Raw genomic sequence first — 13,619 nt, forward strand, 5'->3', positions numbered from 1 at the left:
AGGGTGCAAACCCCAAAAAAGCCCTGGCCTAGATAACTTAAGTTAGCAATTAGGTCCCATTTTCAGCCATATTTTTAATCTGTCACTCCACCAGGAGAGGGTGCCATCCCTTTGGAAACAATCGATTGTGGTCCCTGTTGCCAAGTGCACCAATCCAAAATCTCTCAATGACTTCCGGCCAGTGGCCCTAACCTCCCTGGTCATGAAACAGTTTGAGAGACTAGTGAAGGATGAGCTAGTAACAAAAACTGACTCTCTGCTTGATCCATTTCAGTTTGCCTACCGTGCTAATAGAGGCGTGCAGGATGCTACAGCCACCTTACTGAACCTCATATTCAAACATCTAGAGGGCAGTAAGAATCACGTTAGACTGCTCTTTGCTGATTTCTCATCAGCATTTAACACCATCCAGCCACACATTCTGGTCGAGAAATTAACCAGCTCTTTTGGTTTGGATAAGTGATTATTCATGGTCCTTGACAGCTTGCCGGAGGGCATAGTCAAGTACCATGATGAAGATGAAGGGGGCGAGAGTATCACCTTGCAGGACTCCTGCAAGCAGCTCAAAGGTATCCATCTCACCATCTGGGGAGACAACATGTGCTGTGGTGTTAGTGTAGGTGGCCTCAATGGCTCCAAGAAGACGTGGTGGGATTCCATAGGCCTTCAAGATTTTTATCATTTTCCCCCGGTGTACGGAGTCAAATGCTTTCTTGAAGTCAATGAATGTCAAGACAGCAGGCAGGTTGTTCTTCTTTACCTCCTCTATGATTCTTCGTAGAGCGAGGATCTGCGAGACTGTAGTGCGTTTCTCACGGAATCCATTTTGGTTCGGCCTGAGTCTGGGGTCGATGGCCTCCCTTATCCTGTTAAGGATAAGCCTGTTGTAGAGTTTGGCCAGATTACAGGTTAGGCTGATGCCACGGTAGTTAAAAAAGAAAGAAACAAAGACAGCAACTGTTTAGCATTAGGAAGCTGCAGAGATGTTTAGCATTAGGAAGCTCCAGCAGGGCCGCGGGAAGTAGGGCAGCACCCCCTAGATTTTTTCCCAATTTTTCCCCCTTTTTTTTTTTTTTTTTTTACAAATCTAATTAAAAATATTTTGCAGTGCACTATGTTCCTTTCTTGTTTAAGAATGTGTCGGGAAATGAAAATGTAGCCTATTTAAATAGAATTATCAACAATAACAATCAAGGAAGTTACATGCTTGTAGGCTAGAGAAGAAGAAGAAGCGCGCATGCACGCACATGTTGTGTTGAACCAACCAACAACCAATACGAATTGTTTAATCTGGCAATAAAGAAATGTGAACTTGACATGCTATTTTAATAGCCTACTCAAAAATGCACCTCCCACTATACAGCAAAGAGAGGAGTCAATGTTTCTTGATATATGCCATTCATTCAGATCAGAATAATTAGTCTAGTCATTAAGTTTGCTGATAATATTTCTATCATGTTAAGTCTGTGTCATGTTAACTGGTGTATTCAGAGCAAATAGGGAGATATAGAGCATTATCATCATGCTATATATCTCCCTTTTTGCTCTGAATGAGTGAGAAAAGGAGAAAATTCTGAATAATTACATCACAACAGTATCGTAATGTTAATTTAAAATGAGATATTCCTCTAAATATGGCAAAAAAATGTAAAAAAAAAAACGCCAAATTGCGGGCCCCACCGAGAGTCCCTTCCTCCCAGCACCCCCTGCTTAAACTGACTTCCAGCGGCCCTGAGCTCCAGAGATGGATGTTTAGCATTTGGAAGCTCCAGAGATGGATGCCACAAATGTGATGTTCTCACCTGCATGAAGCCTTTTGTCAACAGTCAGCTTCATTGAAACCCCCACTGGATGATGTTTCAAGATGGAGTCCTACAGGAGCAGCTGCCACATCACCACCGGCCGGCTGCGATCCATCAGAACTAGTAGCCCCATGGCCACCTCCTTTCATCTGTTCATCTGGACTCATTTTACGCTGTGTAGCCTACACTGGAACACTCCAGCTGCAGAGTCAGCAGCAGGAGGCCGCTCAACATTCAAAGGCTTTGTTCTAAGTGCAGCAGCGAGAAACTCCAATTCTCCAGCGTCTATGCATTTGACTGAAATGGGTCAGAGGGCTCGCCTGCAATGCAGATACTTTACACAGCAGTGAACGGTTGAGGCTTTGATATTACTGGGCACTGCCTCCAAAGCTTGGAGGCAGGGCCCAGTAATATCAAAGCCACATGGAGACCAGCTTGTGTGCTTGATGCTTTTGTGAACTGCAGCATTTGCCTCTGCCAAGGAGTCTTGTCTTACAGCGGGTGAGACGCAACTTGCTCGTGGAGTCCAGGATTTCCAAGATAAATGGCACTTGTAGTCAAGGCTAAATGCCAATGTGATTATAAAACAAAACAAAAACGAAACTAAAAAACTGTGGGTCCATTTGGGCTTTGGGCCATGTCCCTGCTGCAGTACTAGTTCAAATTCATCCGCAGACTGTGAAAGATGGAGTTCACCTGTGTTGCAATGGCTTATGTTCCTGATCTGTTACTAGTGTTTCTTGCTCTAAATGTTTTTCTAATTACTCTGTCTCGGCACAACAACATACATGAGTGTAACCTCCTCTTTAGTCTGCCTTTTTGCTTCTTTAATTGATCAGTTGATTATTTTCAAGCATCACTTTTCAACTGGAAAAGTACAGTAAGCATCTGAAGGTGTGCTTGTTTAACCACCAGATGGCACCATTGGCTGCACGTCTATGGGGGAAAATAATTACATTACCACCACATTCAAATTTGAATACAGAAGACTGATCAGTACCAGAACCTCCCGTCCCGTCACAGCGACAGCTTCTAACCAACTGCTATATGCCTCTTCAATGAGACCCGAAAGCCCCCACAAAAGCCCCCCCCTTCCCCTCCCCACCCGAGCAATCTGGCTCTGCAACGATAGCTGCCCCCATGGACATTTTCCCACGGACACTTCAGGGACTTTACTTGACATCTTACATGTACTTTTACATGGACAGTATCCCATGTACACAGTCCCCCCCTTCCATATCACTTAGGGACTTACTGGACATTTTACATTGACTTATTACATGGTCATTTACATGACTACAGTATATGTCACTTTAAATGTCTTTTACTTTGCACTTTATGATTTGAAGATTGTCTTTCTGTCTGCTCCATATTTAGCTATTGCTGTGATCGCTGCACTGCATACTGCACAAATTTGACAAAGTCCTCATTTGTAATGTTTACTCACTATGGCTATTAAAATAATCTAGAATCTAAAATATCAAGCTGGAATTGAGTCTCTAGCGCAATTTTGTATAGACTGGTGGGAATAGCACGAGTGTTTGCTTTCATCTAGCCCACTATTTGTGGCAACTGGGTAAACAACCCGTTTGTACAATGTCCTTCATATTGGCAGTGTTCTCACATGCTGCTCCAATATATAGCGGCTAAATCCACAACCCTGTTGACACGGTGCTGCACTGTATCATCTTGCTTCATTGGGGGGAAAATAGTTCAAGTAATGCAGGTGTGTTAACGTTTTCCAACTCCACTGACGATTCAGCCTGCAAACTGAACGCATTTAATGAACAAAGCAGGTGACAGTTGGTTTCATATACAGTTTAAAGCAGTTTCACATTGATCGGATGTAAATTTAGCATGGATTTACTCAGAGTTCGTGTACAGTCATCTGGTGTTTTCTGCACTGGGAGTCCATATGCTGTATGCTTTTCCTCCACTCTATCATTACTGTAAACGGACAAAAGTTTGATACAGAAATATAATCCAGGTCATGTTTCTGTGGTTAAGTTGTTAGTTTGACTTTTGTAACTGATATGCGTATAATGCTAAAAAGTCAATACTGTACCAAACTTAAATATTTGACGGCCACAAAAAAGTTACTAACTTTAACCAAAATTAATCCATCCTAGATGAACGCAGACTCATATTTGTGCAGTCAGGCACTTGGCTAGATAATCCCAACTCCGCAGGTCAACGAATCACGTCAAATCCTGTTTGATCCTGTGTCCTGCCCTCAATGAAGTGGTCCTGGCCCTGAGGCTTTCATCAACCTCTGATGTCTTTTACAATGACCTGTCCTCATGTTTTCTCACAGTGAGTTTGGCAGGTGGTCCAATTACAGCCAGTGACTTCACAGATGGTCACCAGCAAACACTGCCAACATCCTACTGACGTGTCCACAGCGAATCTGTCCTGCTCTACACAGGTCTAGGAGGTGGTGGACCCCTCCTCTCCCTTGCAAATCTCAACCCCTCCTGGCCCATTCATTTAAAGGACTATGCATGATGACCTTTTCATATCATCTGGGGAGATATTCTTGTGGAAGTCCAGTGAAGTTCCTGTTCTGCAGCACCTGGTCAACGGTGTGAATGAAGGAGTCAATCGTTTTCCTCATGTCGGGAGTGAAAGGGTCGAAGGAGGGCCGCCGGGTCCCCAAACGCTTGAAATGGCCATCTTGGTTGCTCCGGGCACACAGCAGCCTCTCCTCGGTCATGCTGATGTTTAGAAAAGAGGCGATGAGGCGGAGCTGGGGGAAGAGCGCCCTCTGCAGCTCCTCATAGTGCACCACCAGCAGGCGCTGTCCGAACTTCAGCCAGCTCAGAGCATGGGATGCCCACCAGGGGGCGTAGCTGGCAACAAACTCTGGCCATTCTGGATTGAAAGGAGAACACAGGCATCGGTGCAGTGATGATCAGTGTTGGGGTAGTTACTTTGTAATCACATTACATTTGTCGGTAACGAGTAGTGTAAGGCATTACGGTTCATACATCCAGTAATCACATTACAGTTACTAATCAAACACTTAAGTCGTTCCTTGCGTTACATAAGTTCTTACATTTTCAGTGGGATCGGGTTTGAATCTGCAGGATTATCGAGAAAACTGTGCTAGTTTCATTCACTCGATTGTGCAATACAAGAGCTGACTGACTGTAAAGGCATGTCTTTGTGTGGCTAGAATGGATAGGCTGGGGGGAGGGGAGGAGTAACGATTGGTTAGGTTTTAAGCATGATGAGTGATGAGTTGTTGGTTCACGTGTCCGGGTCCCTCCAGCCGATCCATTCTGAAACTACGGTGTCCGTAATGGCTCAATTTAGACAATTGTAAACACAGTGACTGATCAGATGCGGGGTGGAGGGGAAAATAGCAGCGTGCAGTCTACAACTTTTGACGGGTGGATTATGCACGTACTTCGAATTGTTGCACGAAAGGACAGGAATGTGATGGTAACCTGCAAATTTTGTCCAGGCCAGAAACAATTTATCCACCGCTGTGAACATGACAAGCATCGGAAGGCAACAGGCAACATGCTACCAAAACACAAAGCTAGCAGAGTCACTGAGTCCACGCTGCAGGTAAGGTGAAAAGCAGAGATAAACATTGTCAGAGGAAATGTTGCCAGTGTAAGATATTTCTATGGTGAAGGCTGTAAGTGGTTAGTTTCTCGATGCAGTACAGAGCTTTTATTTTAAAGGCAGGCAATGGAAGTGTTGTGTTGTCTTGATGGCTGAACGCCTGATGCTGTATGTATGTTGGACCCGGGGAGAATAATAAATCCTGCCGTCTCGTGTGGAGTACTCCAAAGTTGGAGTTGTCTCCATTTCAGAAACAAATATCTTGTGTATGTCCTCCTTATTGTAGGATAGGGATTTGTGCTGATATGTGGGAATATGTAGCGTAAAGTGTAATGTTGTTAACTGACAAATTGTCACAATGCATCTCAGTCGATGTTTAGAAGTAACGCAAAATTAATGTAACGAGCAGTGTAACGAATTACTTGCTCCAGAAAGTAATGAAGTAAAGTAAGGCATTACTTTTTTTTAAAGTAATGTGTAATATATTACTTTTTTGAGTAACGACCCCCAACACTGGTGATGATTAATGCATTTATACATCGGGTAGTTTCATCGAAGCATTGGGATTCAAAGTGGCATTTCAATGGTCAAGAGTGCATTCTTCACTGTAACTGAGTACCTATCACCATGCGCAACAGCAGGAGGGCAGTATGTACTGTACTTTACATCACCTTGTGCAACAGCAGGAGGGCAGTATGTACTGTACTTTACATCACATTGTGCAACAGCAGGAGGGCAGTATGTACTGTACTTTACATCACCTTGTGCAACAGCAGGAGGGCAGTATGTACTGTACTTTACATCACCATGTGCAACAGCAGGAGGGCAGTATGTACTGTACTTTACATCACCTTGTGCAACAGCAGGAGGGCAGTATGTACTGTACTTTACATCACCATGTGCAACAGCAGGAGGGCAGTATGTACTGTACTTTACATCACCATGTGCAACAGCAGGAGGGCAGTATGTACTGTACTTTACATCACCATGTGCAACAGCAGAAGGGCAGTATGTACTGTACTTTACATCACCATGTGCAACAGCAGGAGGGCAGTATGTACTGTACTTTACATCACCATGTGCAACAGCAGGAGGGCAGTATGTATTGTACTTTACATCACCATGTGCAACAGCAGGAGGGCAGTATGTACTGTACTTTACATCACCATGTGCAACAGCAGGAGGGCAGTATGTACTGTACTTTACATCACCTTGTGCAACAGCAGGAGGGCAGTATGTACTGTACTTTACATCACCATGTGCAACAGCAGGAGGGCAGTATGTACTGTACTTTACATCACCTTGTGCAACAGCAGGAGGGCAGTATGTACTGTACTTTACATCACCATGTGTAACAGCAGGAGGGTAGTATGTACTGTACTTTACATCACCTTGTGCAACAGCAGGACAGTATGTACTGTACTTTACATCACCATGTGCAACAGCAGGAGGGCAGTATGTACTGTACTTTACATCACCTTGTGCAACAGCAGGAGGGCAGTATGTACTGTGCTTTACATCACCATGTGCAACAGCAGGGGGGCAGTATGTACTGTACTTTACATCACCTTGTGCAACAGCAGGAGGGCAGTATGTACTGTACTTTACATCACCTTGTGCAACAGCAGGAGGGCAGTATGTACTGTACTTTACATTACCATGTGCAACAGCAGGAGGGCAGTATGTACTGTACTTTACATCACCATGTGCAACAGCAGGAGGGCAGTATGTACTGTACTTTACATCACCATGTGCAACAGCAGGAGGGCAGTATGTACTGTACTTTACATCACCATGTGCAACAGCAGGAGGGCAGTATGTACTGTACTTTACATCACCATGTGCAACAGCAGGAGGGCAGTATGTACTGTACTTTACATCACCATGTGCAACAGCAGGAGGGCAGTATGTACTGTACTTTACATCACCTTGTGCAACAGCAGGAGGGCAGTATGTACTGTACTTTACATCACCTTGTGCAACAGCAGGAGGGCAGTATGTACTGTACTTTACATCACCTTGTGCAACAGCAGGAGGGCAGTATGTACTGTACTTTACATCACCATGTGTAACAGCAGGAGGGCAGTATGTACTGTACTTTACATCACCTTGTGCAACAGCAGGAGGGCAGTATGTACTGTACTTTACATCACCTTGTGCAACAGCAGGAGGGCAGTATGTACTGTACTTTCAGCAGGAGGGCAGTATGTACTGTACTTTACATCACCTTGTGCAACAGCAGGAGGGCAGTATGTACTGTACTTTACATCACCTTGTGCAACAGCAGGAGGGCAGTATGTACTGTACTTTACATCACCATGTGCAACAGCAGGAGGGCAGTATGTACTGTACTTTACATCAAATTGTGCAACAGCAGGAGGGCAGTATGTACTGTACTTTACATCACCTTGTACAACAGCAGGAGGGCAGTATGTACTGTACTTTACATCACCATGTGCAACAGCAGGAGGGCAGTATGTACTGTACTTTACATCACCTTGTGCAACAGCAGGAGGGCAGTATGTACTGTACTTTACATCACCATGTGCAACAGCAGGAGGGCAGTATGTACTGTACTTTACATCACCATGTGCAACAGCAGGAGGGCAGTATGTACTGTACTTTACATCACCATGTGCAACAGCAGGAGGGCAGTATGTACTGTACTTTACATCACCTTGTGCAACAGCAGGAGGGCAGTATGTACTGTATTTTACATCACCATGTGCAACAGCAGGAGGGCAGTATGTACTGTACTTTACATCACCTTGTGCAACAGCAGGGCAGTATGCAACAGCAACTACAACAGACACCACCAAGCCATAGAGAGCCAAAGTGGAACGTCACTTCCTGCTTCAGCACTGTACCAGAGATTTTCATCCGCCATTTATTTTCCCATAGACATTTCGTAAAATGCTTATAAAAATAGTGTTACTTGTTCAAACCAAACGGTTCAGATATATTTAGAAACAGGAGAGACCGCATAACAATTCACTCAGACCAAAATGTAAAAATGAAATGCGGGTTTGAAGAAAATATTTTTTCAATGTTGTTTTTTGATTTGGTCCGAGTGAAATGTTCTATGGTCTCTCCCGATTCTAAATATATAGCTGAACTCTTTGGTTTGACCAAGTAAAACTATTTTTATAGGAATTTTATGAAATGTCTATGGGAAAATAAATTGCGGAAGAAAATCTCTGGTACAGTGCTGAAGCAGGAAGTGACGTTAACGTTGCCTCTCTATTATCTCTTCGTGTTACCTTTGCTCCTCCACTGTGCATCTGTGGCATGGCCCAAATGTCCGGCACACTTGCGGTTGAATTCAGCCATGAGGGAGCGGTAGGGGTTCCGAATCAGCAAGATGGCCGAGTCAAACAACTCAATCTCTTTCTGGCCGCTCTCATGGGTCTTCACGCAGATGCTGCGGCCACTCTTCCAGTAGTCCTTCTCTCCTTTGAAGCCTGAAACCAGAGAATGAATGGCTGGATACTGGCCAGTTGCAAGCCAATAAGTCACCGAGTGCTCATGAACGATTAGTCAGAGCAGCGGCGTGGCGCCTTCCCTTACCTCTGTTGTACAGCGTGCCATCAAAATAGAAGCTGCCCGTGTAGTAGCCTGTCACCAGCTCGATCAGGTGCCGGACCCAGGTGTTGCCTGCCCCAGGAAAACTGGAGAGCGCCACCAGGGAGCTGGACCTCTGAGGCAGGAACATCCTTTCTTTGCACCTGGAGTCTAGAAGTGGAGTTTTTGATGTCAGGTTGAGTTATAAAAAGGAATGCAACAGAAGTGCACCTTATCACAATACATCACATGTTGGAGATGCCTTAAAGTCGAGCTGAACCCAAAAATGACTTTTCTTTTCTTTTAGTTCAAATAAACTGGGTATGCAGTGCACCTATTTAAAAATGTATGCCAAAAAAATCTTTAGTTTTTCACACTTCTTCCACATCAAAAGTAAATTTTTCAAGATTTCATTCATAACAGTAACAGTGCTGACGTCACCTAGTACTATCAAATTTCTACCCCATTTCAACCAATCATATCGCGACATTCGCGATATCGCGTCAATCAAATCTTCATTTCAGGATAATTTTCTCTTCCAAATGAAAGAGAAAATGGCGCCTAGTGCCTGTCATCTGACAGAATTTCTAGCCCATAAACTAACTACTAACTTGGCCAATTGTATGGAACATACTAAATAAATCAAACGGTAATGTCTGGGAATGCAAATAAATGTAACTGGCTCGTTAAAACTTGCATTCCAGGAGTATTGTTTTTACCGCAATAGCGATAATGGCGCGCGCCTGAGAGCCTGGTTGTCAGGGGTCGCCCCTCGGAGATTCCAGGTGGGCGGGCAGCACCCATGCATGGGATTGTCCGCTCGTTCCACACAGAATGAGCTGGCTGCCTGGTACTCGGGGGATCCCACTCGCGTAGCACGACAACACGCTGAATCCCACTTTTTGGGATTTGGGGGTGGAACACGCCAGGATTGGCCAATGCCAAAGCCAGTCCCCAGAATTGTCAAATCAAATCATGGACATGCTACTATGACCCGCCTCTCAACCAGGGGCGTATCTATGGGTGGCCTGGGTAGGCACAGGCCTACCCACTTCTTGCCCTGGCCCACCCAAATTATTATTATTATTATTTTTTTTAATTGGTTGTTTTCTAGAGGCAAACTTGCTGCTGCCTTGCTAGCCAATGGTTTTGTAGCTTAAAAACGCAGGGCACATCATCTCCAGAGTCTAATGCATGACAACTTCATGACATCTAGGAATTTTGCGCGCGTTCCGTGCAAAATTTCGTCATGCAATTGCCCCACCAATTTTGTCCAGGCCCACCCAATTTTATCCAGGCCCACCCATAATTGAATTTCTGGCTACGCCCCTGCTCTCAACCTGTCATCTCAGACATGTTATGTTTTCAGTCTGAAACGGACTCCAATCGACGCACCACTACAGGTTCAGTTCGACTTTAAAGGGACAGCTCACCCTAAAATCCAAAATATATATCTTTCCTCTCACCTGTAGCGCTATTTATCCATCTATATCGTTTTGATATAGTTGCCTGAGTTTTGGAGATATCGCGATATACCGCAGAGATGTCTGCCTTCTCTCCAATACAATGGAACTGGATGGCACTCGGCTTGTGGTGCACGAAGCACCAAAAAAATACATTTGAAAAACTCAACAGCATTGTCTCTTTCCAGAAATCATGACCCGGTTACTCAAGATAATGCACAGACTTTGTTGTGAGCAGTTTCATGTAGGAACTATGTTCTTTTGCAGTCTCCTGTAGGAACTAGCTAGCAGCTAGCGGGTGTACTTCGGTCAAGAAAATAAAATAAAAATAAAATAGTATCTTCATGAAACTGCTCATAACAAGGTCTGTCGAGTATATTGAGTAACGGGGTCATGATTTCTGGAAAGAGACATTGCTGTTGAGTTTATCAAATGTATTTCTTTGGCACTTTGAGCACCACAAGCCAAGCAGTGCCATCCAGTTCCATTGTATTGGAGAGAAGGCAGAAACTCTGCGGCCGATATCTCCAAAACTCAGGCAACACACAAAATGATATAGATGGATAAATAGCACTACAGGTGAGAGGGAATATATGTATTTTGGATTTTAGGGTGAGCTGTTTCTTTAAGCCCTATTCGCACAGGATTCATTTTCAGGGAATAGACCAGAACTGCATCGCGTCTTCAAGCGCCCAGCTCCAAGGCCGCGCCCCTTTTTAGGGGAAACCCACCATAGTAAACGACGGCACAAGAAGCCGAAACCACTTCAAACAAACTATTTAAAACGGTTTAATTTGATAGAGATATGCCGAAGAGTTGCTGTGTTGTTATAGTTTCACTAACAATAAAAAAAAAAAAAAAAAAAAAAACTGGTCTGCGATAGGGTAGGCGACGGCGTGACACCGTCAATGTGGACGATGCATGTAACCTGGTGGAAACTGGATACAGCGTTCATATAAGGCAAGTACCTCGTGTCGATGTATCTTGCGCATTCTATGGCCGGCCGAGTTGAAATATATTGTCATGTCATGGTGTCTTTGGGTCATTTATAAAGGAAATTAATTCTGTTATTTTTCTATAGATGTTTTGGGTACTGCTATTTTACATTGAAGTCAACGCGAGTGGCTTGTGTTATCCCCCAAAAGGGGCGCGGCCTTGACGCTTTGGATGTGCAGTTCTGGTCTATGTTAGTGATGGGAGTGTCTACTAGATTTACACATTGTCGTCAATATTTCACAATTTGTGTCGACTCGTTTGAACAAAAACACGGCATGGTAGCAAGCGAAAGCTCACAACCGTAGTCGAGTTGGGGCTCAGTTTGGGTGAACGCCACTTCCAGGTGCAATGTGAGCAGATGGTCCACAACAATAAGTTTCCCAAAGCGACACAATATTCGGCAACAATCTCAGGGATGTCAATTGGAATGGGACTAGTTTTACCTGAGGTTATTATTTTTACAGGCCATTTTACAAGGAGCAATAGAGGCAGGAACTTTACTGGCGGTGCACAGACTGTAAAAATGACTGCCATGGCAGATGCTGGTGGGACTAAAAGTACAGACATGCTCCAGTGATGATTGCCCGTGTAAAACTGATCCGAATTGGGCTGATAGACTCTGTAAAGTTCATTGATGGAGACCTTTGAAATAGAGCTTCTGCTAGATAGCCAACAGAGCATCTCACCCAGGACAGGCGTGTGATAGACCTGGTAGTAGTAGTGGTCAGTGGGCACTGTGGGCGTGGAGGTACTGGTGTGGTTCAGACCACCAGTGTCCCCCACACATGGCTGCTCCCGGGATTGTTGGCTGAGACTGAGAGAGGATGTCCATGTACAGAAACAGTGGGGCTTCTTCAACACAGCCAGCGGGAGCTCCTACAAAACCAGAATCAGAAATAATGTTCTAGTTCTATGACTCATCATGCTTATTCTCATCTCCAAAAAGGTGCATTTCACCCAAGGGTGACAAGTCAGCTTAGTTGAACAGCAAATCTGCATCCCATCCCCATTGGGCACGCACGCACGCACGCACGCACGCACGCACGCACGCACGCACGCACACACACACACACACACACACACACACACACACACACACACACACACACACAGTGGGAAATGAATCACACTGCAGTCACCACCAGATGATGTGCAATATTTAAACCAGCCATTTGTGTGTTTTGGGACGAGACACAGCTGAGCAAGTCTGAAGGTCTCGTTTCAACATGCAGCCCATCTACTTCTCATTAGAGGCCCTTTAGACCTTCAACAGTCAGCAATATCCATGCACATTTGTCTCCCGACATGTTCCCGTGATGATCTCCAGGGAGCAGACACAGCTCTCTGAGCAACAGAGTCTCCTCTCCTTGGAGTGGTAGGAATCCCAGTACGCCACAGAGAGCCGCGTGCAATCAATTGCTTAAGTCGTTCTGTAATTCTGGAGAGCTAATAATGCAAACCTTATCTGTGCAGGTCTCGATGCAGGACTGTGTGGTCAGGTTGGCTTGGAAGGAGTAGACGGGGAAGGTGCCGATGGTGCTCTTTGGCATGTGGAAGCAGCCGCTGTAGTGAACGTTTCTGACTGGAAAGAGAGAACAGCTACATGAACATAGAATAATACAAAGGGATTTGGTAGGAGGGATTATAATGCTGACCAGCAATAGGAAGCATGAACTCTATTTTACGTGTTTGCACTATTTTTACATGTATGATGTAACCAAAGCAAATAGCTGTCTTTGTGGGAGATACAATGTATCATTTGACATCAGTGTTGTTAGTACTGCCCTGAATGAAATCCCTACATGTAAACTTGATTCCTGGTTAATATGCACAATCGCTGCACAAAAGCGTTAGAAACACTGCGCCATCCATTCATGAATACTAATATACTGTATGATATTAACTTCTTATACAATATTTGGCTTAGCCAACAAAGAGGTGGGTATAATGAAAGGATACAACGTCTGAGAAACAATTTCACGATGCAAATTTTTCATGGATAAAAATAAGTAGGGACTTCTTTCTGCTTCATCTTTCTGCTCCAATGCTGTCAGTCTGTAAGTATCACATTGAGACCTAGTGTCAGTCTGTAAGTATCACATTGAGACGTAGTGTCAGTCTGTAAGTATCACATTGAGACATAGTGACAGTCTGTAAGTATCACATTGAGACGTAGTGTCAGTCTGTAAGTATCACATTGAGACGTAGTGTCAGTCTGTAAGTA

The 13,619-nt window shown here is 44.4% G+C and overlaps 1 protein-coding gene across 1 annotated transcript in view; it reads right to left on the reverse strand.

Moving 5' to 3' along the window:
• Positions 1–4,320: 4,320 nt before the first annotated feature.
• The window catches only part of wscd1b (WSC domain containing 1b), a gene marked incomplete at both ends in the record, with an annotated part of 45,768 nt that continues 36,469 nt past the window's right edge, over positions 4,321–13,619 (reverse strand). The window contains 5 exons of the mRNA XM_083640531.1: positions 4,321–4,673; positions 8,636–8,836; positions 8,943–9,107; positions 12,082–12,271; positions 12,856–12,977. Of these exons, the coding sequence (XP_083496657.1) occupies positions 4,321–4,673; positions 8,636–8,836; positions 8,943–9,107; positions 12,082–12,271; positions 12,856–12,977 (1,031 nt within the window). The remainder of the gene's footprint in view (positions 4,674–8,635; positions 8,837–8,942; positions 9,108–12,081; positions 12,272–12,855; positions 12,978–13,619) is intronic.

This window comes from Poromitra crassiceps (genome assembly GCF_964638095.1).
Source record: "Poromitra crassiceps genome assembly, chromosome: 1".
Classification (NCBI taxonomy): domain Eukaryota; kingdom Metazoa; phylum Chordata; class Actinopteri; order Beryciformes; family Melamphaidae; genus Poromitra; species Poromitra crassiceps.